General features: G+C 39.7%; 2 protein-coding genes across 2 annotated transcripts; one reads left to right on the forward strand and one right to left on the reverse strand.

Moving 5' to 3' along the window:
* Window positions 1-197: 197 nt before the first annotated feature.
* LOC134196218 (cap-specific mRNA (nucleoside-2'-O-)-methyltransferase 1-like) lies at window positions 198-18,124 on the forward strand. Its single transcript, XM_062665294.1, has 24 exons — window positions 198-302; window positions 373-525; window positions 6,307-6,405; window positions 6,473-6,544; window positions 6,603-6,697; window positions 6,816-6,894; window positions 6,953-7,082; window positions 11,267-11,338; window positions 11,405-11,523; window positions 11,591-11,687; window positions 14,769-14,901; window positions 14,957-15,068; window positions 15,127-15,194; window positions 15,257-15,313; window positions 15,373-15,430; window positions 15,494-15,565; window positions 15,627-15,743; window positions 15,813-15,950; window positions 16,443-16,534; window positions 16,608-16,676; window positions 16,741-16,788; window positions 16,968-17,074; window positions 17,773-17,884; window positions 17,947-18,124. Exons 1-24 carry the CDS (start codon window positions 216-218, stop codon window positions 18,122-18,124), a joined length of 2,364 nt encoding a protein of 787 aa, XP_062521278.1. The 5' UTR covers window positions 198-215.
* A 44-nt stretch (window positions 18,125-18,168) lies between these two features.
* Window positions 18,169-26,806, reverse strand: LOC134196866 (sodium channel protein type 1 subunit alpha-like). Its single transcript, XM_062666087.1, is given in 19 exon segments — window positions 18,169-19,145; window positions 21,681-21,951; window positions 22,009-22,122; window positions 22,182-22,373; window positions 22,444-22,713; window positions 22,769-22,885; window positions 22,957-23,130; window positions 23,179-23,523; window positions 23,595-23,924; window positions 23,987-24,175; window positions 24,241-24,798; window positions 24,869-25,021; window positions 25,177-25,327; window positions 25,643-26,050; window positions 26,120-26,248; window positions 26,309-26,389; window positions 26,454-26,584; window positions 26,654-26,715; window positions 26,770-26,806. Coding segments are annotated over 19 exon segments (4,689 nt in total).
* Between the last annotated feature and the right edge of the window lie 439 nt (window positions 26,807-27,245).

The raw sequence follows: 27,245 nt of genomic DNA on the forward strand, positions 1-27,245 counted from the left end.
TCAGAATGATCGTCGACATTATACGTGCAACACGGGTGTAACTGCGCGTGTGGAACATTGTGCAACAATGAGTTCGTTGGACGCCGAGAGTGATGCTCGTATAAATATCCGCGAATGTTTTTGTACGCTCCGTGATTTATTGCAGGGAAAAACCCGGCTAGACACGTGGTAGGTAGACATATCAAAGAATTCATTGACATACGGGACACCGGAAAATGAGCGACGAAGAACCTGAGGCGAAAAGAATTCGTTTGGATAATGAAAGTGGTCCTCAGTACAGCACATTTGCGCTTCGTCAAATGGTGAGCGAAAGCCATAATTTGTTGGTTGTTTTGTTTTTTACGTTTATTGAAACTCTACTGTGGTTCGCAGGCAAAAATGGGTCATGTAGAAGGCAAAGGGTTGGGAAAACATGAGCAAGGAAGATCGGAGATCGTATCTCAAACCAAACAACTTGGACGACGTGGTTTGGGTATGAACATTGAAGGATTTGAAGCTTCAGACGAGGGATGGGTGTTTGAAGAGGTCAGAGATAAATTAGTAACTGTATTGCAGTTTTGCTTAATTAAAATATTTTCTTTTAATTTTAACTAGTAATTGAAGCTGTGTTTACACCGTCCCTTCCACAGCTAGGAGCCTCCTGAACGTTACCTAGGATAGGATTAAGTTAATCAATTGTCGTGAAGAATTACAAATTTAGACGCTATTTTCTTTCTAAACGTGCTACCTGTAAAATCTATCTAAAATCGTACTTATCGACTGTCGTTTTCTGTGACTGCAACGTCTGTAAATAGTCTGTAGTTGTAGAAGTAACGACAGTTGTCACCTAGGGGACATAAAGATCTCTCATGGTTACGTAATGTTAAATTACTGTATAAATATTGTAAAACTAAAAATATATTGATTTTGAGTTAACACTGCAGACAGGTAAGTTCTGTTGTTTATTTTTAACAAGACTCGGCAATTACAAACAACACGAATTACACATGTTCTGGTAAGAAGCTCTTTCACAAATGTTTCGTGCGTCTGATTGGCTGTTTGCCCATTGTCTCTGATTGCCACGTACAACATAAAGGAAATACTGCTTTGTGATTGGGTAACACAAAGGAGGTGTGTGGCACATTCCTGCAGCGTGACAAACAAAGTCAGATAGTCCCCAGACTGGAAGTCAGTTCAGGCCTAAACGTTTAGAGTACGCTACTCGCCAAGTCTTGTGACTTTTACAAAGTCCTGTTTCTTATGGCTCATAGCTGAAAATTGATATTTAGAGGTGAATCATGTTTATAGTAATGTAATCAGAGTGCTTTTGAAAGTAACAGCATTGGGATCAATTATTTAAAAGACTTTCAGCATAGACTAGCAGACAATTAACAGTACTGATGAGACACAACAAAAAGTGCTATTTTGTGATTTCCAATTTGAAAATTGGTTAAACCGTTTATGCTCTATTTGAAAGGAGTTACATTTGGAAAGAACAGACTTTTGAGATACAGGATGATCAGCAGCAATATATTTGTGTTTATTGAAATGCACCGTGAATTTGAATCTTTGTTGTTTTGTGAAGCAATGGTCAAAACCTTTTTGTGGTTTTGACTGTAATTTTGGAAGTAGTTGTTGCATGCAGCTAGGTCAAAGAATCTTGCTAACTATCACGGTTTTCGTGTGGATCTGTTTTAGCAGAGTGAAATGTCTGACAATAGGTGAAGCTGCAGTCTTGTTTTCTGAATCTCTTCTGTTACAAAAGGCATTTGAGGTCCAAATTATGGCATTTGGGGAAATCTTAAGGTTACATCTATTGACATTAATTAATGTTATTTCCAAATAATGGGTTAGTTGGGTTTAAACACATTGGGTTTTAGGGTGTGTATCAAGGTGTTTAAGATCTTAAAGTTTGTGGTTAGGGCTACTCTTTCAGATGTGTAATTTTTTCATTTACCTTTTACTGGAAAGTGCTATTAGAATGCAGAATTGCAGAGTTCTTCAGGCATTGGCCACTAATAACCTGTTAGAAATATTGAGCTGTGGGTTGATGACTGGGCCATGTCTAATTTGGCTGTTGACTTGTGTGTATGCTTACTGTAGAAACTGGACAAACAGAACTGATCTTTTGCAGTCAGGTTTTTAAGACTAAGACACCACTTTTTGTCATTCCAACAGTCACTGAGAAGTTTTTGCTGCAACAAGTACATTTCTGTTATGAAAACGTACGTAGCGTCTAGCAAGGAGCGTTTCTGCCCTTGCATTTGCTCTTAGAAATGCACTATAAAGTTTCTTTGTTATCTTCTATTTGTATGTTGGCATAGTGAAGCATTTAGAAGAGCAGCTATTTGTACGTGAGTTAGAATGGAGAACTAGACCAAGATCTTGCATTTCTACAGTTTCTTGGTTTATTGTTGGAATTATGTAATGGCTGTTGTAAACTCCTCGTTCAGTTATTGCCGTCTCACTGATTGAACAGTGAAAGATTTGGCTTTGGAGGCTTTTTCCACGAAAATCTTAAGTGTCCTATGTAATCCTGCTTTACCAGACTGATTCAATGTGTTCGATAGGGAATTTATAGACTGCATTTTTGTCCACTGTTGTGTAGAGTCACGGGTTTAATCTCGGTCATTTCCTAATCTCGGTCAGTCGTTCTCTGCCTAATAGCTGGAGCAAGACCCAGCTGCTACACTAGCGTCATAGTCCTACTGGATAGCAACTAGGTACAGTGGGTCACATCAGCATTCGTCATCGTAACATTGCTGCTGTAGAACTTAAAACTGATTGCACCTATTCTCGGTTACAGAGTATCATATCTTGGCCAGTGCTTTCCATCTTGTTTCTACAACTCTGTTTGAGACGCAAGTCATCTCTATTGATAGGCTCATTGTAGGGCTTCCTTTCACCAAATTGTTGGTTTGAGTTGTCAAACATCTACTCTTGCAGACAACGAAGAAGACGGGTGACTCACGGGACATAATCTCAGTCACCTGATCTTGAGTGATTTTCTCTTCAGACGCAGATCTGAGGCGTTCTTTTTGGCTACAATACCTACAGGGTGATATTAGTGATTATCGTACTATTGCTAGAGCAGAACATGAAATCTGAGAGACAAATACTCGGACATCCAGGATCATATCTCGGTCAGCCGCTTTCATCGCGTTTCTACAAGACGAATTGAGATGTTAGTCATGTCTGTTGAAAGGTTCGCTTTGGATGTTTTTGCCACCAAATAGCCGGTTTTGTCTTTCTAGTTTACTGTAGCAGGGCGGCGAGAAAGGTGATGGTCTACAGGACATAATCTTGTTTTCTCGATTTTGGAGAAAGGCGGGTTCCTGAGTAGGTTGTATTGTGTGATTTTTAGTCTATTGTTGTTCTAGAGCTTTATTGTTATAAATGTGTCTGTGTAACTAAATCCATTTAGTACTTCAAATATGGTATCTAATTCAATGTGATGACTCTGAATTTTCACATTTTGTTGGCAGTTAACTAGAGAGTATTCAACTCTGTTTCTACATTCTTGACTGGCAGATATAATGATTCTTTATCTCTGATGGGATGATTGATGATTTTATCAAGCAGAATTGCACACAAGCTGCTTTTTAAATTTATCCTTACGAGAGTTATGCTGAGAACTTATGAAATAGTGACATGTAGCCAAAGAGAAACAAGCTTTCTCATGACACAGAGCACATTCACACACAGGGTTAACTCGGGTTAGGATAACTCGGGTAGAGGTATGGTAACCCCACTTCACCCAAACTTGCATTCACACGTAGAACACGGGTAATTAGATGCAGAAGACCTAGAGTAGAGTGAATACATCAATTGCTTGAAGTTTCTGCTTAAGAATAACGCCGATAGCCAAACACCAGAAGGAGAAGCCATTTGTATGTTGGCACGATCGACACTAGGGTGTGTTTTTGCATCTATTAGGGCGTGTCTTCACTTAACTCCACTTTAACCAGGTTTAACCCTACTCGGAGCCAGGGTTGTTTAACCCCAGTCTTAACCCAGGTTAACTTGTGTTTACTAAACTCACGTTCACACGACTGGGGTAATTGGAGTCTAACCCAAGTTAACCCTGTGTATGAAAGCGCTCACAGTTTTGAACCAAGCAGTGCTGTTGATAATAGCTAATGTAGTTAAAATCTTACAATCTGATCAACAAGATCGTAGTACAGTCGCATGTCACTTATCCGACGTTCACTTATCCGACGTGCACTTATCCGACACGCCGGTTATCCCGACAGGTCAAGCTTGTCATATGGGTGATCACGTGGCTGGTCAACTACATGAGTGTATGTACATGTACATCCACGTGCATGTCTTTCTTGAAACAAGTTTGAGAGTGAGTTCAAGCGTTTCTTCTCGTTGTATTCTACATTCATCTACATCTACATTCATTCTACATCTACATTCAGTATACCTAATGTGGAAAATACCGTATAATATGAACAATAGTTGAATTAGTAACAGCTTCAGTTATCCAACATTTTTACCTATCCAACAGGGTCTGGTCTCAATTGGGTCGGATAAGTGACACGCGACTGTACACAGTTTATGTAGAGTCCTAGTATACTGAAAGGGTATCTTGTGATATTCAACTTGTACCAAAATGGATTCAATGTATAACTACATTCTTATTTATAGTTTAGTACGAAGAACAAGCAATAGACTGACTGATGTAATGGCAGAAACATCTTTTTAGTCACTTGGCATACATCTGTAAAAGTCTCATAGCTACACTTGGAATACTTAGCAAAGGGCTAAACAGCGTTAAAAATAGTTCTCACATTTCATACTGCCAGTAATTAGAGAAGCCAGACTACATTAACAGACTTGCCATCACTCTACTAAGTGTGCACGACACTACTTCAGATAACAAACAATCAACAGCTGATAAAGCAGTTTCCTCTCTTCCTGCCTTTTCTGAAGACAAAAAGAATTACCAGGCCAATGTAGGCATATCTGGTTGCAGTCAAGTTTCCAGGTCCAATGAACAATATCACAGTGATGATCCTTAAACCATATCACACCCAATCATGGTGCCAAACAGTCTCGTATTGTAGACACAGTACAGTAGTTAAGCATTACAAACATACATAGAAGTGAGTACGTTGGACTTATTTTAAACATGATATCAAAAAAGGAACAACCTCTTTCATGATGTTCAATACAATTAACTCACAAAATCTGCTAATTAGCACTAAACGAGATGTACTAATTAAATGCTATCTTAATTATTAGTCAAAACATAGTTTAGACAAAACAACTAATGTTTGACTATGAAGTTCAATTACTAGAATCTGTTAGCTCTACAAATTCACTACAAAACATTTTCAATCAGCCTTCGTTGACTGTGACCGTAAGTATAATGAAGGTGAGACCACTTACCTGAAAGCTGTAGAACCCAATGAGTGTGCTCATACTGTAACCGAGATTATTTCCTGTAATCCATCACCTTTCTCACTGCCCTGCAACAGTAAAAATGGAAGAGACAAAACCGGCTATTCAGTGGCAGAAACACGTAGAGGTAAACTTTCAGCAGACATGACTGACGTCTCAATTCATCTTGGAGAAACGCAATGAAAGTGACTGATCGAGATATGATCCCGGATGTCCGAGTATTTGTCTCTCAGATTTCACGTTCTGCCATAGCAACAGTACGATGAGCACTAACACCACCCCATAGGTATTGTAGTTAGTGGTGATGACTATAACATTAGCCAAAAAGAACGCCTCGGATCTGTATCTGAAGAGAGGAAATAACTCGAGATCAGGTGACCGAGATTATGTCCCGTAAGTCATGTCTTCTTCATTGTCTGCGAGAGTGACGTTGACACGACAAAACCAACAATTTGGTAAAAGGAAGCCATATAATGAGCTTATCAGTAGAGATGACTTGCATCTCAAACAGAGTTGTAGAAACAAGATGGCAAGCCCTGACCAAGATATGATACTCTGTGATCGAGAATAGGTGCGATCGGTTTCAAGTTCTACAGCAGCAACGTTACGGCGGATGCTGATGTGACCCACTGTGCCTAGTTGCTATCCAGTAGGACTATGGTGCTAGCGTAGCAGCTGGGTTTGGCCGCAGCTACTAGGCAGAGAACAAGTGACCGAGATTAGGAAATGACCGAGAATAGATCCGGGACTCTAGTAATAGGCTTAGACTACAATTAGTTAAGGTTATATAGATGTGATTTATGTATAGCTAGAAATTAACCATTCCGGTTGTATGTTATGGTCATGCAAAGTTACAGTACAAAGTAAAAGAGTACATTGCTTTCACTTTACTGAAGCAATTCTTGTATGTTTGTTTAGATGAGTGACAGTATGAAGGAGACACCTGAATGGATCCCGACATGTCAACTTGTAATTCCAACTTCTGATGAATTGTCCAAGTGGCCAGTGGAAGCTAAGGTTAAGTAGCTAGCTGAAGGGATCATGTCGAAGTATTAAATTATTACTTATTTATGTCACTGTGCAGAAGAAGCTAGTCATTGAAGATGAAACTAACTTTTGTAATGAAGAGACTTTGCAGAGTGTTCTGGAATGCAAGGCAAGGCACAGACTATCACCGGTTAGCATCATTAGTTTGATAAATTGGTTGCTTGTAGGCTGTGTTTGATACTCTGGAGGGAGATGAGTTTTTAAAGGCTCGCACTAGAGCCAATCCCTATGAGACAATCAAAGGTGGAATTTTTCAAAACAGGTTTGTGTGTAGTGATAGTGTACCAAAATATAGTTGCAATATATTTTGAACAGTTGATGTTCAACGGGCAAAGTGAATGAGCTGACATTACACTGTCTGTGAGCATTTTGTGTTTTAGAGCTGCTATGAAAATGGCTAATATTGACAGCTCTTTCCATTTTATGTTTACTGAGCCACTAGACTCATATCCGAATGGAGTGAGTGTCTATAAATACAAAGTGGTTTTGTGGGTTTTATGAAGTGTTTTACTACTAGAAAAAAATGGTTGGTCCATATGATCTTCTTTATTTTGCTGACATTTGTGCTGCTCCGGGTGGATTTTCTGAGTATGTTCTTTGGCGCAGGCAGAGCAACATGGCTAAAGGATTTGGGCTCACACTAAAAGGTGATATGAGTGTGTTTCATAAAAGTGCAAAGTGACTGACTGATGTGCAAAGTAACTAATGTATCTGTAACAAACTGTCGCGGATAGACTGTACTTGAGCAACAATCAGGCTATGTAGAGCTTTAGCTACTTGTACGCAACACGTCATGTCAAACTTCTCGTGCAACCTACTTTACAATTTACAATTAGTACCCCATATCTAGCTACTACGTCATATCACTAATAACGTCACATATCTCTAAGGCTTTTTCAATGAGCCAGGTACAGGTTTGCAGGAAATTGGGGAGAACAATGTAACTTGAGGTAAACACCAAAGCGAGCACACTTTAACTTGTAAACACAGTGATGGTGGAACTGGGGGGCTGTGGAGCAGATGTCCATCCAACTCTGAGCGTAACCTTTATTTATAAGAAAACAGGACAGCAGTCAAGCAAAAAAGCTTTATGCATAGTCCATGCATATACTCTAGGGTTCTTTTATGTCCCACTCTTAAATTACAAGTTGCTCCACCACTGCCATAATAACTGTTGTAGTAAATGATGAGTGTGTGTGCCACACTCTTGCTTGTAACGTATTGTAGGCTTAGTGTATGAAGCTATGCATTGCACAGAAATAACCAGTTAGGCCGCACCGAAAAAATTCTTGTTTCGGGTAACATAAAGCGAAAAATCACGGTCGGCCAGTCTCAATTTTTTAATGTTTCGCAATTTTTTTATTTACAAATGCATACATTAAATTCTATGAGAGTAAACTTTCTTGTTCCTCTTGTATTGGTGTTTGCAGACAATTCTCCAGACATATTACAGTAAGTAATCGCACAGAACACACAGGAGAAAGGAAAAACATGCAACTGATATTAGACTATGCAGTCATTAAGACCTGCATATGTAAACATATTATATTTTAAACAGCAGGTATAATATAGCAGCAACGACTTTGCTCTGTAGTCGTTGTGCATTAGTCATTAAAAGCCATCCAGGTTGATGGAAGTGCTGGTATATCTGAATTTTGAGCTGCAGCTTTGCTAAAGTGTCATGGTGGCCGTCGATCATCCACAGCGTGTGAGCAATGGACCACACGATGTACCGTACCCTCACTGTCACAGAGACTAACCGGGAATCCGAGGCCAGCAGTCCTGAGGAGATCAATAACGTCAGCAACCAGGCGATCCATGCCAGTGGCTGTACATCAACACGTCATTTGCACTTTCAGCCGAAAGTTGTTGACAAGTCAATGTTGTGGCAGCTTCTAAGGCAAAAAATACATGACGTCTATCAAACTCTAAATGCAATCCAACATTGCCATCTGGCATTGCATCATAGCGAGTTCCTGAATCTGATGCTGTCTGCACAGACATCAGCCATCGTGCATCGTCGTCTGATCGACGTTACCATGCAAAGTATATGTCTTTCAGTAGAGACCACTCTTGGACCCGCAGAATTCTAGAATTAACGATGAAATGACCGTCATCCAGAACCATGACCGTCATCCAGAACCATGATCGAAATTGCAGGCATGGCACGTATTATGTCTAATAAAATGTGCAATTGGCCTTGTACGTACCGACATGCACTGTGCGCAACGGAACATGCACTTGCATGCAACATGTTTAAAAACACGTGCCACAAAAAAGAATTTGAAAAAGAATTGGGGTAACCTCCAAAAGACGGTCGGGTTACCCGAAACAAAGAAATTTTTTAGTGTGGCCTTAACTGTTTGGTGTACAAAGTTACTACTCACAGAATGTTGTAGTTTGAAGATGATCAATTACGTGGTATATATTAAGGATTTAGACTTATGAAGTCTTTCATTTTATTGGTTTTGGGATAATCATAATGTACATGTAACACTTCTGTCTAGTTTTCTGAGTCAGTAAAGAAGATGTGAGTTGAATTTGGTGGTAGATCTGCAGCCAGCATTTTGTTTGCTTAGCGTTAGACTTGGTTTTACATACATTTATAATGCTGCATGCAATGCATTGTTATCTATTCAGAATAATAGGGCAATGACTGGTCGCATTATCTCTTTGGTATATACTAGTAATTGAAGCTTTATATACAGTTCTGGCTGTGATGACACCCTCACTTCCACAGCTATGAGCCTTTTGAAAACACAATAGAATTGTCATGAAGGATTACAAAGTTAAATGCTGTTTTCTTTTCATCACAGGACTTGTAAGTCTATCTAAAATCTTACAAATTAAGCGACTGTTTCATGTGTCCGCAAAGTTTGTACATAGGTTGTAGTGCAGGAAGTACAGTAACGAGAGTTATGACATACAGGACATAATCGTCATTCATAGTTATGCACTGCTACTAGATTCCTGTGTAAATGCCATAGGCCATGAAAGCGATTGATTTCACGTTAGCAGTTGCAGACAGGTAAGTCTTGTTGTTTATTTCCAGCAAGACCTGGCAATCGCAAAAAAGAATTACACTGTTTTGGTAAAAATTCTATTATCATTATGAACATTAAAAACTGCCGATCTTATTGGCAGTTTGTTTGTTGTCTCTGGTTGCCATGTACAAATCAATCACAGTTACTGCTTAGTGATTAGACCGACATAAGGGTGTGACACATTTCTGAGAGTGACAGACATAGTCCACCACACATCCACATGCAGTAACCTGAAGACCTGAAGTCAGTTATTACTGGTAACCTCTATACGTTTTGGGTACGCTACTCTCCAAGTCTCGTGACTTTTTAAAAAGTACTGTTTTTATGGCTCACAGCTGAAAATAGTGTGGATAACAGAGTTGATAATTTTAACCTAGAGCATAGAGTCTAACTACAATCTTTGAATTGAGTTTTTACATTTTGAATGCAGTTGTTGAGGTTTTCATTTCTTAACTATAGCAGGTACTAGATACATGACCCGTTCTTCCTAAGGGCAGAGTACTGTAGTGTTATGACGGAAGACTCAGTTTGAGCGTGTGTAGACACGTCATGTGCAATTTTTTGGTAGAAATTGACACACTCTCTGTGTGGATTCAGTTCAAATGAACTGGAATTTGCTAATTAGTTAATATCCCGTTGAAGACAAATTAAAACTTAACCGAGTGTCCCATTCCGAGAAATTTGCAGCAACTTTTTTGTTCAGATATATATCTGAACGAAAAAGTATATATATATGGTTATATGTATCTGGGCAACAGAAACTTGAAAGTCACGTGCAGTTTCTTACTCACCCATAGGATACATGCATTAGCTTGACATGCAGGCATGCATGATTTAGCGCACTGTTTGCTCTCCGTTTTCAATGTTTTGACAATCCCAGTGTAGCGCTCGGTGCAGGAAACATGTAGGTTGGATTCAGTGCAAATGCAGTTACACATCTCTTCAGTGAGTCTTCTCGGAGTCATTTCAACAGTCACATTGGATGTTATCACTTCGAAGACGTTGCTGCCGTTGCAGGAAACAGGCGTATCGAATGTGGCAGGTATTCGCCGAGCATACGCAGAAAAACCAAAGGTAGGCGTATTTCTAAATACCCAGATATCCTACACAAAAATATCTTGTCGTTTTTGACGTCGCCGGTAATAAACGACACGCTCCGTGCATACCGTCCGAGGTCAGCTTCATTTTGGTGGAGGTCCGATGAGCCGTTGCAGAGTAATTTGCTTGCGAGTGGAGGTGGATTCTCCTGGGATATTTTAAAATATACTCAGCACATTTCCAACATACCTACACACTGAACAATATTTCTTTTTGGAACTCTTATCTTTTTGCTCTAGATGTAGTTTGATGTTTAAAACAAACAAATAAACTACAGCTTGCTCAGATAATGCAGTCTGATGGGACTGCTGGATAGTCATAGCATTGTGACGTAACAATGGCATGTCAACAAACAATGGATATTGAAAGTGAGCATTGCACTCTTAGTTATGAGAAAACAAAACTACGCTATGAGATTGAGTTCAAGTAACGGAACTTCCTTCAAATTGAGTCTATCAGGGGTATTCAGTTTCCTTCTTGAACGATGAACAGCATTATGTCATTGTACGATGCACCCCCAAAAGGGGACGCCACCCTGCCCATGTTCTTACCCATGCCAAATTACGCTGGTATTCCAAATTTTAGCCTCGTGCGTGATCCTGTCTAGGCAGCTATCAATACATATATACAAACACCGTTAATTTTAGTAGTATAGATGGGGAGCTATTATTGCATTGTAAATGTTGCAGGATCTGATGTAAATGACTTTAAATTGGATGACTTTTTTGCTGCTCCAGTGGAATTTTTTGAACCTCACTATGGTACGTCCTTGTTATTTTTCACAGTATTTAGAGATAATGGCATTGCCGTCTGTGGAATGTTTGTAGGTGTAAATGGCGCACGAGGTGATGGGGACATCACAAATGCAGACAATCTGACTGCTTTTCGAGAGTTTGTTCTTTCTGAGACTGACAACAAGGGAGTTCATTTTGTGATGGGAGATGGAGTAGGACATTGTCACGTAGTTTGTTTCATATTGAAATTAGTGGCATTTTGGTTGTCTTTACTGGCAGGGTTTCTCAGTTAAAAACCAGGAGAATATTCAAGAGATTTTGACTAAGCAACTATTACTTTGTCAGTTTCTTTGTGCACTGTCAATACTAAGAGAAGGTTAGAACATTTTTGTGATAGTCATTTGTAGTTTCCTACTTTTATGATTACCAAACAGATAGACACCTTAAGAAGATTGCAGTAATTTGGTTTCTGTCTTTTATTGTGGTAGATGTGCTTCAATTAGTTACACTTTTGGTGATTGCTGAAGGTGTTGTAGAAATTTACTGTTGCTGGTTTTGCTGTAGATGTTAATTTATCAATTTGAGTGCTTGACATGAAAAATTGTGCTTGGTTTTTTACCAGAAAGGACTCAGGCTGTTGATCTACAGTAAGTGAATAAGCACCTGTTTATAATGCAACCCAGGATGGTAAATTGAACACAAACCATTTGATAAACAGGCTATCACATCCAAGCGCATGTGCTCATATAAGCACTTCTTGTTCTGCACTGCCTGCACTTTTGTAAAGGAACTTGGCAAAGACTAGATGTATCGAGATGTGGTAATCCAGAGGGAGAGAGGTGCCAGGTGGGTAACAGAGAGGTTGTTGACAGGTGTGGTTTGACATGTGTTTTACCCTCTGTGTGTGTGTGTGTGTGTGTGTGTGTGTGTGTGTGTGTGTGTGTGTGTGTGTGTGCATGCATGTGTGTGTGTGTGTGTGTGTGTGTGTGTGTGTGTGTTTGTGTGTGTGTGTGTGTGTGTGTGTGTGTGTGTGCGTGCGTGCGCATGTGCGTGTGTGTGTGTGTGTGTGTGTGTGTGTGTTGCCCTTTTAAGCATACCTGGTAAGGTGTTTGCCAAAGCTATCCTAAATCGGCTCAAGCCCAGAGCAGAACAACTTCTCAGTGATAGCCAGGGTAGTTTCCGTCGCGGTAGAGGCTGTTCCAACCAACTCTTTTTTGTCTTCGGCTATTGATGAGAGAGCATGAGACTATCACCATCCCATCTATGCTTGTTTTATTGATTTAGAAAGGCATATGATTCAGTCAACCGCAACGCTTTTTGGCACGTCCTTCATTATTCATATCAATTGCTTCCCAAGTTCCTGGCCATTCATATTTGTGCCCTACACGAGAATTCCAACGCTGTAGTAAAGGCTTGTGGGAAGGTATCGTCGGACAAGTTCTCTGTCACCAACTGCAGTAAAGGCTTGTGGGAAGGTATCGTCGGACAAGTTCTCTGTCACCAACGGTATCTGGCAAGGCTGTGTGTTTGCACCTGCCTTATTCAATCTCTACGTTGACAGTGCCATTCACATGGCTCTGGATGAGCACAGATCACGAGGAATGGGCATCAAAGTATCCTACCGTCATGATCTGGAGTATGCCGACGATATGGCTCTTTTCTCTTACAATTGGCTTGACCTCACCACAATGCTGGATTTCCTATCAAACTGCTGCAAGAAACTAGGTCTTGCTATTAGTTGCAAAAAGACGAAACCTTAGCAGTTCTATCTACCATCTGAGTACTCACACATTCAATCTCCTGTACCCATTCACCTTGTGCCAGGAGATGAGCCTATTGAAGTGGTCTCTCATTTCCAGTACTTGGGCAGCATTGCTCAAAATGATTGTGGATTGGACACAGAGATTAATTAGAGAATCTGTAAAGCCTCACATGCCTTCCAGTCACTCTCTCAGATCTTGCAGTATCGACATAACTTCAAGACAAGCACCAGGGTTCATCTTTTGAACAGTGTGATCCTTCCAACCTTGCTGTATGGTCTCGAGTGCACTGTCTTCCTTGAGCTTCATGTTCATTTTTTTGAGTCCTTTTTGATTCGTCGCCTTTGAATTATATTGGGGATCTTGGTCAGGGAGCAGAAACGTCGCACTACGATATGCAAGATAGCCAAACAGCAAAGGATCTCATCGATTCTCTTACAATGTTGTCTTCATTTTTTGGATATCTCTTAAGGATGTCAATGATTGCTTACCCGAGCAGTTTCTTGTGTCTGCTTCTGTTGGTTGCAAGCGCAATGTTGGTGGACAGAGGCATCGTTGGAATGATGTTGTGTGTCTGGTGACCTCTGTCAGGCTCAAGCAGTGTAACCTGTTGGAATCCTGGAGGGAGAAAGCTGAAGAGCGCAACTCTTGGCACTCCATCATCAAACATAGTGCAGAGCATTTCAACAAGGAAGCAGAAGACAAAAAGAAGAGCCTCAGGGATGACAGAAGACGGCGGTGTGAACAACTGCTTGTAAAAACTGTGAGTCTTCTGCACTGTAACCTGCTCATTTCAGGCATTTAACAAGGCAGGTTTTTAGTCGCCAATGTTGTCATTCTATCACCTCAAAGATCCCATGTCAGTTTTGTCATCAGACTTTCAAACAACAAGGTCTTTATAATCACCAGCACTTTTGTCGAGACAGACCTCGAGCAGTGTAGACTTGATGTATTTTGGCCTGCATCTCCTGTACCCTTCTGGTAATCATCAAGCACAAGCAGCAAATGGATAGATGGTGTGTGTGTGTGTGTGTGTGTGTGTGTGTGTGTGTGTGTGTGTGTGTGTGAGTGTGAGTGTGTGCATGCGTGTGTGTGTGTGTGTGCGTGTGTGTGTGTGTGTGTGTGTGTGTGTGTGTGTGTGTGTGTGTGTGTGTGTGTGTGTGTGTGTGTGTGTGTGCATACCATTAATGGAAGCAGCAATGGTTTGTGAGTAGAGTCAATTCTATCAACTTAACTAAAGATGTCTTTCGTTTAGCTTAAGAAATGTCTCGCTTCAATAGAGATTAGGGACCCTTAAACTTGAAATACCAGGATACCAAATATTGTTTTTGAGATAACAGAAAGACTTAATTAATTAATGATAATTGAACCATCTTTACTGAAGCTGTAATTTATATATAGAATTTATTCATGCAGTCTGACAATAGAAAGTCATTGTATTGTTATCAGCCAGTTAGGTGTCATGTCATGCTGTAGAGTTTTTTGGCGAGACAAGACTAGATGCCGCAGTAGAATATCCAACTAAGTTTGAGGATTGTCTGTACTAGTTGTATCTTGAATTAAGTATATCAGAATGAGTATGACATCATAAGTTAGAGCAAGTAAATAAAGAGTATGTATATGTGACAGTGGCTTTGTACTAAAGAATGACTTTCTGTAGCTAATGAACATTAATTGATTAGCTGCTGTTTGTGTAGGTGGCAATTTTGTGTGCAAAACATTTGATTTGTTTACACCATTCAGTGTGGGCCTTATTTACTTGCTCTACAGAGTGTTTGATCGTATATGCATCTTCAAGCCTGTGACCAGCAGACCGGCCAATTCAGAAAGGTTTTAGTTTATATCAAGCACATTTTTGTTGCTCTGGTGATGTCATTATCATTAGGTATGTAGTTTGTGAAAGACTGAGAAAGGGTGCCAGTGCAGTACACGAGTATATGTTCACATTGAATTGTCGCCTTAATGATCTCAAGGAATCAAGGTGTGACGTATTAGAGGTTTGTTGATTTGTACTGTTATCAAGAACAGTGTATTATATTGATCTTTAATGTGTAGGTAGTTCCATTGGCACACTTGCTTTCTGACCATTCATTTACATCCTACATGATAGAATCAAATGAAAAGTTTGTACTGGTAGATTTGAACAGTTCCAACTACTGTAATTATTCATCTTTATCTGGTTTAGAATTGGCAAGGCTCAGGTCAAGGCTCTTACAAAACTAAGAATATTCGTCCGCAATACGTATTTTCTGAACTTGTAGTAGTGTAATGTAATTTGCATTTGTTTGTGTTTGAACTTAGGGCTTTAGCAGAACCGAATCAGGCTGAAGTGAGAAAGAGGTGCCTTGAGCAATGGAAGGCATGTGTTTTGGATGTCTTGAAGCATACTGAGCAATGAGGTTAATGAATGTATTTGAGTCAGGTTCCTGATGAAGCTCGGGCAGCTCCTCCAAAGTTGGATGCAGCAACAACATTTCAAGAGCTTTGGGGCAAAGTTGTAACAGCTAGTTTATGTTTGAGTACTCTGACAGTAACATGGAAGGTCTTCCTGTTAGGATGCAGATATTCTATGGCAGTCTATACCATCAGCAAAGCTAGAAGTCATGTCTAATGTGTATGATTGGTGTTGCAATATTGTGGGAGGCCAAAGATTGATTCTCTTAGGATTAGGAGTATGGACGTCAATACTGTAGTTTTTACTATTAATTAAATTAACTAAGATGGTTAATGATGTATTGCAGAGAAATCATGTTTACACATGCCAGTGTGATGAAAGTGGATCAAGGAGGAACTGGAGTAGGATGCAGGAGCTACAGCAATTGGAGTTGCCAAGAAAGACTCTTCTTGAAATTGACTTAGTCAAGGAGTACCAGGGAGAAGTGAGTACCATAGCCTGGGAAATTTTGGCAATGATGAGATTTGGTGAAATTGTCCAAAATATCTATTTTTAAATTTTGGTGAATATTAAATTTGACAACATGGGTTTTGTCAGCACATGATGTTACTAGATGTACACCACATGTTTCTTACTTTCGTGCTGTAGACATTTTGCCAGACATATTGCATGCATGTGAAGTCAGGATGCACAGTCTCTTGCACAGCCCCTCTTAACGCGCACGCGAGGAGCAGAGGGGGCGGTGCCCGCACGTGAAAGAGGGCTGTGCAAGAGACTAGATGCAGGCCAACTAAGTGTGACTTTGTGGAAATCGGCAGTTTATGAAAACCGACAAGTATTGACAAATTTCAATTTGGTAAAAGTCATCCATTACTCACCAAATCACCAAAGTATTACTGCCACCAAAATTTTCCAGTCTATGGTATTGCTTAATGGTACAAAGAGGTTTGGTTGATTTACTTTATGCTTACATTAGCGCAAAGGACAAAAACACAAGCACACTGTATATATTATTGATGCAATGGTGATATTTGGCAAAGATGTGAAGCACAAACATTACAGAGACAGGTAGGATGTGCTGTGTCTCTTACTATGTATGCGTTTACAATTACTGTGAAGTGACTTGATGGTTGTTTGGCAGGTTGAAGTTGGCTAGGAAATTGGCAAATGCTGTAAATAAACCAACGAAACCGAGCATAGTCACTGTTCGGTTTGTGACATAGCACTATTTATAGTCACTTTGTTGTTACATGGTAACTTTTTTGTCTGAACAGAGTGCACGAAGTGTTTAAGTTGACTGCTATAGATAAACTGTTTTCAAGGTACTTACTGTCAATGTTAAGTTTCTAATTTGAGAAAATATGGTATTTTGCATAGGTCATGTTATCTAAAGGGACATAATCTATAGTTCTTTGGGTGTAGAAACATACTTTAGCAATGAAGTTGTTCAAGATATTGAAATTGATTGAGTTACTCTTAGTAACTATTTTTTGTGTGATAGGTTATGTTCTCGCCGTGTGAAAAATCGTACCAATCCATGTCTGGCATATACAGTTGACGACAGATTCTTTTGTCCAAAAGGCTTGTTCTTCTTCAAGCACTTGAGCGGTAGTGTTTTTTTACATTTGTAGGTTGTCTGTGTGTAACAGCATGTACATATAGCGTTATCAGTACTTAAACTGGCATTCTGTACTTTCTTACTTGTCTTTGCACTGCTTTAGTGTTCTTACACATTCTGGGTAACCATAATGCAGAGCACAAAGTATGTGAGTTCGGACCTGTTAGTACAGACAATTTTGGACGTTTGATTCAGGTTTAGGTCATTATCTGCAAATTTTAGGCAGGAAAATGACATAAGGCGGCTGGAGTTGGATGCAAAACCAGTCTTGCAAAAGCACTGTGTTCTTAAAGTAGCATGTGCACGAGGACAGCAAATAGTGGGATTTGTCTTGGCATCATTAAATAGCTTGTTGTTTCGTCCAGTCCTGCAAGTCTGTTGAATTTGTAGGACTACAATACTTGTTTGCCAAGTATACTATTATAAGAATATCTTATCTGCGAGTGTGCTAACATTCTAGCAGCATGCACAAGAACGTGGGATTGATTTGAAATGCTTGAGACTGACTGACAATATGCTACAAGACCAAGAATGATGTAGTTTAAACTTCTATGATACCACTTGTGCTGCAATTATATACAAATCTCAAACTAAGTGTCATGCACTCATTGTATGAGTACTACCTACTACTACTGTGTACTACTACTTTATTGGACATCACAGATAAATGTGTAATCTGTTGGTGCAGGATCTTGGAGTGAGCAGTTAAGTAGGACGAGCGGCAGACCCTACTTTTTCAATTGTGAACAAAAAGTTTCATTGCCTGAACCTCCACCAGCAGAAGCACTTGCCTCATACAGGTTTGGTATTAGAATTCTGGCGTGAAGACAACAAGGCCAGCATCTTTACATCTTTGCATTAGGGAATGTTTGATGAGTCGAATCACGTGGACTTGGGATGAACATAACTTTAATTTACACTCAGACCTCGTGAAATCATCAAATACAAGCAAGTCAGCCACTAAACCAGATTCTATTAACATGTCACAGATAAGTAAAGAGGCTCTGATGGAACATATCAGACAACATACAGCTCTTTAGCTTGCTATTTTGTATATTAGTCTTGTTAGTGTTTTTGCTATGTATCACACTGTTTGGTTGCCTTTGATTCTGTATTTTCTGAATGCTTGTTGAATGATGATTGCAGAACGCACTTCCAGCCATCTTTTTGAAGCTGTTGTGGTAGCTCTTGCAGGGTCCCTTGATGGAAATATCTCTTTAAATCGTTTCTCTGTTTCAACTGTAACTTGCTTTAGCTCTTCGTCAGAGAGTTGCTGGTCATTGAGTGAGCGGTAGTACTTCAAAATAAGAGATACCAGTAAATCTAAGCAGTGTACTTTGTTTTCTTGATATATGGGAGTGTCAAGGGTCATCACAAAGTCATCAATAGACGTAACATTGCTTGGAACGAGAGGAGGAGGTAGAGATCTTATGAAAGAACTCAGCTGAGATGTACTTATGTACTGGGTTGCAAGAGGATCTTTCTCTGCCCACTGACTGTAGTAGACATCTGTTTGGTCCTCCCCAAGTTTGGTAACAAACTCTTGTTGAGTTTGATAGTAGTTGTCTACAAATATTGCCACATAGACGTTGATGATCAGCAATGAAGTAATGAGCACGTAAGATGTGAAGTATATGATTGCAAAGATAGGCTGTCCACAGTCTCCATTAGATAGACCATCTTTAGTTTGATTGCACTGAGGAGGTTGTATCATGCAGGGATCAAGGATTTCATTCCATCCTGCTCCAGTAGAAATTCGAATAAGCAGAAAGAGTGAGTTCCCAAATGTCTCAAAGTTCGTGTTTTCATCAATGCCGCCAGAGTGTTGGACTGTACCAAACATTGCCATTCCCACCACTGCATAGATCAACATTAAGATGAGTAGCACTGCTCCCACATTAATAATTGCAGGAAGAGAGAAAATGTATGTAAAAAGCAATCTTCGTAGCCCTTTAGCTACTTTAACACCACGAATGATTCTCCCGATACGAAGAATTCGAACTAGTCTGAGGGCAGTGGGGTCAACCATGAACACATCTTCGTAACTTTCCAGAATGACTCCTGCAATTGTGCAAGGCTTTAACCAAGATTTACAAGTCTGCTCATTGGCCTGTTTGTGTGTGTGTGTGTGTGTGTGTGTGTGTGTGTGTGTGTGTGTGTGTGTGTGTGTGTGTGTGTGTGTGTGTGTGTGTGCGCGCGTCTGTCTGTCTGTCTGTCTGTCTGTCTGTCTGTCTGTGTCTGCCCGTTTTCATATATTTGATAAATCACTATAGTAGCCCATTCTTTGCCCGGGCCAATTAATTAAGTTAATTAACACAATTCCAGCGTCTAGTCTCTAGTCTCTCTGGCATAATAAAATTTGGTTATCTAAGGAGACACCCCAAGCTCCCGGATAAACGTGTTTTTAGTATGTATGACCAAGTCACATCTAAAGTCGCAGCTATTTGAAATGCTCGTTGGGCGGCATCACTTCAAAGATGTTGCTGTCGTAGATTTTTGTAAAATAGTAACATTCATAAGAAATCCTTGTTTGACCATGCATAACACTGAAAATGGATCCTGTGTGTCAACGCCTAGACGGGTTTGCCATAATGACAACTTTTGTCGCTATGCTTTAGTCAAAACAGCAGAGTGTTTGTCATGCCACAATAAATGTGTGACGTCACAATAGGTGACGCAACAATGAGTAGTCATAGGATGACATCAAGAACTACAGGTAAATGCCTGCACGCATAAGTACAGGACACAGACACAGAAAACGCCACCAGTTGCTATTCCAAAGTGAGAAAGGCTGCATGCTAAGAAGAAGTGAAGAAGTGCAGCAGTTTGCAAGTGCATAGGGAACAAACTTTTTGTGATGTCACGATTTTCAAAAAGCAGCACAAAGTACAGGGCACCGGCCACCACGAAGAGCACCAGTTGCTTTTCAAAAGTAGAGAAGGTCATGTGCTAAAGTAGGGGCAGAAAGGAACAGCGGTTGGGAGCAATTACGAAACAAAAATTCAAAATGGCTGGGCCCATTGGACCACTTTCCTTTATATAATATTTATATGATGGCTACTACAAACCTCTACAATTGTTCAGTAATGTTCAAACTACTTTTGTCTTTGTCTACTCTAAGGCCACAAGGCCTGGAAACTCGTAAAAACTACTCATCACATCTGTTTAGATGTCCTGCTATTTTTGCAACTAATTTCGCCCAGAAAGCAAGCAACAAATAAAATGACATATGAACTAAAATGTGCACGTTTATGTGTGCACAGTTGTCCGTGTGCGTGTTTTAGAGATAATTATGTGTAGAGAAATAGATTGACATTGTTTCGTAACAGACAATTGTGCCAGATCATTTCATTTAAAACAAAGCAAGTACTGTGCATGTACAGAGTAGATGCAACAGAAACATGCTGTATAGCAGACATGCCTATCGTACAGTGTGATTGTGTGAGAGATGTGATGACATTTAATTGTCAACACCATGATGAACAGCAAAGCTACATGCCAAATCTGACTCTATGAGGCAAGCACTTTGTATAAAATAGTACGACAGTTAGTACAGTTGTTCATGCGTGGACTGACATGTAGGTTTCACAGTAGTTAATTTTCAATATATTACTGCTACTGTCGCATGCAAGGACTTTGCTTGATAATAAAGTCGTTCCCTTGTGCAAATCAGTTTACTTGTGTGTCAGTCTCTCTGTCTCTGTTGTCTGTCTGTCAAAACCATATATTATCATAAATCAGGACTATTACATCTGTCTGTCTGTTTGTCTGTCTGTTTGTCTGTCTGTCTGTCTGTCTGTCTGTCTGTCTGTCTGTCTGTCTGTCTGTTTGTCTGTCTGTCTGTCTGTCTGTCTGTCAAATCTTCATATATTTCTATACATCAAAGCTAATACATGTGAAACTACATAACAGCTAATGAACAATAAGTGTCATAAGACTCACAACTACAACTGCAGATTACACAAATACATAGAAAGTAGAATTTAAAAGCTCCCCTATGGAGCCTACAAACCAAACTTGGATTTACTGAATTGAAAACTGAACAACATCTAGACTCTGACTAGCTTTTCATCCATATGTTTCTCTGATCATCTTTCTAGCCAACACCGAGGCAGTCTGTCTGTCATTCAAATATATTCTAGGAACTATTACACACTAAGTCAAACTAAGCAACTCATAAAGGAATAGTACACTACATATAATACTTGAACAAAGTTGACCGTCAAGGTCTTACAGTGACTATTTAACAAACAAAAAAACTGGATACATTCAGTTTTGGGTTGTCTTTGACCACCTAAGATTCTATAGGCTTTTTGACATCACTGAAACATTACATCTTTGCAACTCAGTAGCAGGATTTTTGTCCACTTTAATCTCTCTGTCTATAAGGCCATTAGGACTTAACCATATTTGCAGAGCTGGAAGTTGTGGACTGGTATAGCAATTTATAAAAATACAACAATGTCTGCCTTTGGTTTGTCTGTTGTGCACTTATCTGCCATTTGTCTTACTTGTTTGTTTGTTTATGTTCTCATTTTATAGTGTGGTTAGCATTGTGCTACCTATTTTTATATCACTGTGATGACTTACACATACCTACTAATGACAGAAGAACAATGATGAAATCAAACACATTCCAGGGATCATGGAAGTAGTGCTGTCGAAGTCCAAGAAGCTTGATGATAGCCTCTATCGTAAAGAAGCTAGTGCATATGCTATTTGCTGTTGACAAGGCAAAGTCAAATGTGTCACTCTGTTGATAATGTTGCATAGACAGTACAACAACGTTGATCATGATCAACACTGCTGTTCTACCTTCAAACCGTTTGCTAACAGCCATGCTGTAGCAGACATTGAGGATCTTGTTCTGTAATAGGAAACTTTATGAAGCTATGAACAATCAATTGCAAGCTTCATGACATACCTTTGGCTCCACTACTGCTCGCTTAGGTTTCATCATACCAATTCTCTTCAAAGCGCTGACAAGCTTTTTTTGCTCTGGAGTGAATAGTGTTCCTAGGGCACTGAATTCCACATCCTGAAATTCAATTTGTTATTTTGTGTTTTATTGTGATCATGTCATGATCAATTGTATACCTCATTTCGGAGAGTTCTGAAATTATCAATGATGACTCCGATGAAAAGATTGAGAAGTACGAAAGATCCAATCATAATAAATGCAACAAAGAAGATATGGATAGCAAATGAATTTTCGTATGATGGCTGTTGATCAATGTCAACTGTGTCGGCTGCATCTGCCATCAACTCAATCCAGCCCTCAAATGTAGCCTAGAGGGAACATGATGAATTCAAGCCATGGGTCTTGACATAAACAAATGATAGATTGATGGTTCAATACCACTTGGAATAACGCTACAGCGGCAACTCCGATGTTATCAAAATTGATTCGTGAATTTATCCAGTGGTCCTCTCCATATAGGCGTAGGCAGTCGTTTCTTGTAGCTACTTGTGTTGTGTTTAGTCGCACACCAGCATCATCAACACATCGATAGAATTTGTTTCCTAGTAGCTGCACTCCAATGACACTGAATATGAACCAGAACAGCAAACAGAACAGCAACACATTGCCCATGTCAGGAACTGATCGCATGAGTGCATCAACAACTATCTGCAAGCATTGCTGTGATGGAAATTATTTACTTTAGTGCTGTGAATGATCATACCTTCATTCCCTTAAATCTTGATACTGCTCTCAGTGGACGCAGTGCTCTCAAGCTTCGTATAACTCGTAGAGCTCCAAAACTGTCACTACTAAAGGGCATGAGTGTTATTACTGATATCTAAACAGAAAAGCAACAGTTGTAGTATGACTGTATGGAGTCTGTCTCACTAGTTTTAATTTTTAACTTACTGTTAGTATGGCTGTATCCACCCAATTCCAGGCACTACTGAAGTATGTCTTGAGGCCAAGACCAAACCATTTGAGTAACATTTCAGCAGCAAATATGCTAGTGAAGGCAATGTCCATGCTTCGTAAAATACGCTGCCGTTCAGGATAAAATCTCAGTTTAGAATTCTCAAATGTCTGTTAATGAGAGACATTAGAAGAGTACTACAGTGATGAAAAACCTACCAGGGGGATGGTGCTTGCTAAAACAATGAGGATGATGAAGTACTCAAAGTAGGAATGTGTGACAAGCACATGAGCTGCAGACTGAAGTCTTTGTAATGGTTTGTGTATGCAGTCAAGAATTGATTTCCTTTGTCTTTGGTTGTTGATGGTGGTGTGATTTTCATTGGGCTGTGGCATAACATAAGGCTTCTGCTCTTGTGTTGCTGGAGCAACTTTTCTTAATCGTTTAAACAGTGTTATGATCTTTTTTATTACTTGAATAAACACATTTTTACGGTTTGAAGAACGCCGTAGTGCTTCTACCTCAAATGCTCCAAGAAGTAATGCTATGAAAAGATTGATGATCTAAAAATTAGATGAACACCATTAGCTTCATGTCTATGCTTGAGAAATAATGATCATGAAGAGCATCTTACAAGGAAATGACAGACGATGATGCTTCCAACAAAGAATGGTATTGTGATAGCAACATGATTTGTATCCAGCGTTTGATGCAGAAGCTCTATCCACTCTCCACACAGTATACGGAACACCACCATCACTGAATGTGGAAAGTCTTTGAAATTCCATCTAGGTACGCTTTCTTTATACGAAGCCCCAAATAGGTGAACTCCAACCACAGCAAATATATAGATGAAAATGAAGAGGATGACAGACACATTAAAAAGGCCTGTGACTGTAGATCCCATTACATTCATGAGTGTTCTCATAGTAGTCCACGAACGTGATAGCTTCAATACTCTAAACTGTTGACAAGACAATACCTATAACTAGTTTTTGAGCTGTCATATTTGTGATTTTTGCTTACAAGTCTAAATGTCCTGATAACAGACAGGCTTCTTGTAGGCAGAACTTGAGAGTAGTGAAGTATCATTTCCAGCATGCTCACCACAACCACAAAGCCATCAAACACATTCCATTGATTTGTGAGATATTGCTTTGGTCCCAATGCTATGATCTTGAGTAGCATTTCTGCTGCAAATACTGAACTGAATAGCTAAAAGATATACAAACAGTAATGTACAATAGATAAGCAACAACATAGCATGCTTTGATGCTTACAGCATTGCATGTTTCCAATGCTTGTTCTAATCTGTTGCTTATTCCAGGATGTTGGATTGAAATAAGTATTGTATTAATGACAATAATGGCTGTAACTGTCCAGTCAAATGCCTTGTGCTTGACTATGGCTGCTAAGGCACGACGTCCTGATGAAATGTTCTGTTGATTGTCATCAGACTGTCCCTTTTGAATGGCTAAAGTGCTTTTTTGAGCTTTCATGAGTGTAAGGGCCAACGCCCCTAAAGACTTGGCATTGCTTCTGTTTTTTGTATGCTTATTTGACAAGTCAAAGTCGAATGTACAAGATTCAATGTCTCTTTCTAGTTGTGAGCTTTCTACTTGCCGTACTAAGCGGTCTCCGACTCCAACACCAGTCATAGACAATCTTTTGATTCTATTGTAATTTATGTGGCTATTGGTGTTTGCTGATCCTGAAGTCTGTAACAATTCATCACACAACTTTGAGAGTTGGTGTGAAGGCTGACAGAAAGGAGACGGGAATGTGTTGGTGCTGAATGTGACATGGTTGCCCTTGTCCATCAGTGCATTCGCAAAGGTCTGCACTCATTTGTGCAGATTCCACATACAAAATACTCATACATACATGTAAACTGTGTAGTTACTGTACCTTGTGAGTCTTTTGTTTGGCATGTGCTGCTGTATGTTCTTGCTGGTAGTTGAAAGACACTACAGCAAGTGTCAAATTGATGGTATAGCATGAACCAACAAATATAACCAAGATGAAATAAATCGTGTAGATCCATCCATATGCAAATATGACCTGCAAACATTATTGTACAACATTTAGAAATCTCGTTATCATGAGTATGTGTGTGTGTGTGTGTGTGTGTGTGTGTGTGTGTGTGTGTGTGTGTGTGTGTGTGTGTGTGTGTGTGTGTGTGTGTGTGTGCATACGCACGCATGCTCTAAGCTCACCTTATTGTACAGATCTTCCCAAAAGTCCATAGTAATCAGTTGAAATGCAGACAGCATTGCCCATCCAATGTTGTCAAAGTTTGTATATCCATTGTTTGGATTTCCACCAGCATTTGGAAGGCATACTGTTGCTTTTTCATGAGGACAATGCCTAAATTATTGCGAGTAAGCCATTGCCAAATACAAGGCCAACTCGGTCAGTTTGTTTGGCAATCTTTGGAAACTGGTAATGTGGTTCTGTTGTTCTCAAAGTAATAGACACTTGTTCTCTGACGTTCCACGAGTGAGCTGTGGTTTTGTACTGTGTAAATGTATTGCTGTCTATTACCAACTTAAATGAGCAATCTAAATTTGTGATGTTGTCTCTTTGTCATCTATTCCTGGTCTGCCTAACTTTCTGCCTACCGGTACCTGTTACATTTTTATTGTTGGATTCTGTTGTGTGCTTTCAATTGAGTCATCTCACCGTGCTCCACTAGCATTTCCACACAGAATAGGAACTCCTTCTGGCATATACCAATTACCTGTGAACATACCAACAGCTCATTCATTTGTATGTAACCATATGCCAAAGTATCTTTTACTAGAATTTGCTGCATATTGCTGTAAATTTGGTATTCCAGTTTCATTATGTCTGATAAGTACGCATTTGTTTCTTAATCCTCCCTCTAAAAGTTGCATTCCTGATATAGCAGTCAAGAGGACGAAGAACAGCACCAAGACCATTACATCCACCAAATTGGATAGAGATTTTAGAATAACATTGACGATTACTCTCACACCAGGAAAAGCTGCAATAGGTCGTAGTGCTCGTATAACTCTCATGGAGTGTAGCCCCGACAAGCTACTGATAGCAGGAAATAGGGACAACCATCTGCATCAACAGTTGCAGTTGAATATGAGGCAAGTCTAAGAATAGCATGTGCAATCTAACTCATCTCACCCCACTATAACAATAATTAAATCTAAACAGTTCCATGGATCTTTGAGGTATGCAAAATGCTGTAAAATCAGTCCTCTTGCCACGACTTTTATGATTAACTCCACTGTGTATAAGGATGCAAAGAAATACCTGAAATTGGCAAACGTCACAGTTACATCGCGCTCTCACTGGTTTACTATGCTAGCTTACTCGACTTCCACTGGTACGTTGTTGAGCGCAATGAATACGCAATTAGATAAAATGATTGCAATCACAATCCAGTCAAACCAGCTGAATTAAAGAGAGTAATAGAATAAATTAGACGCCTATGTCTGCGGGTATCAACTGAACTGACTATGACGTCACAAGGCTGATGAAAAATCTTCTTAGAGGGTTGCCACTTCTGAAAAGAAACAGTGAAGGCGATGTACTAAATCGGAAGAGGGTGCTGGTGGATCCAAATTGAGGGACAACGACGTTTAGTACCTAGGATGCAGTTATATAAGCCTATAGAAATTTGTCAGAACGAATCAGAGCTTGTATCTTAGTAAATACTTCGTGGGAACAGCTGTTTGTGATATCTGTGAAAGCGTAGTTCCTGCTCTTCCATACAGAGCCTAGATTCAAATGAAAGTATTTTCTCAACGTTAGTAGACAGGGCGTTGACTTACGGTTCCACAACAAGATGTTCCACTTTTTCTGGGGCATTGTGTGATGTAATTACGTAACAACGCTGTGATCGGAGCATGCTCTGTAGTAAGATGATGTGCGCTCTACATTGGTGGCTGACCGACTAGCGGAGATGTAAAGAGTAGTCTATTCACAGGGATTAGTTTGTGGAGTTTGGGTGAGCTCAACCGGCCAGATTAGGCGGAGAATAGAGAAATGCGCTCTATCATCAGGCGAGTCCGAGGATACCAATTCTGCATGTAAACACCTGAGGACATAAAGTGTATCCTGCTCAACACGATGCCTAGGCACGGAGCTCTTTATTTGTAGTTTATTAATAGTGGATATCGTATCAGGCGCGGATCCAGCATTCAATTTCGTTTAGTGCCCAAGTTAATATTAATTAGATATTTGAACCTCCCCAATTTAATATTAATGAGAAATTTGAACTTGATATTGTTGCTAATATTAAATTTAA

The sequence above is a fragment of the Corticium candelabrum genome, chromosome 21, assembly GCF_963422355.1.
Source record: "Corticium candelabrum chromosome 21, ooCorCand1.1, whole genome shotgun sequence".
Taxonomy (NCBI): Eukaryota; Metazoa; Porifera; class Homoscleromorpha; order Homosclerophorida; family Plakinidae; genus Corticium; species Corticium candelabrum.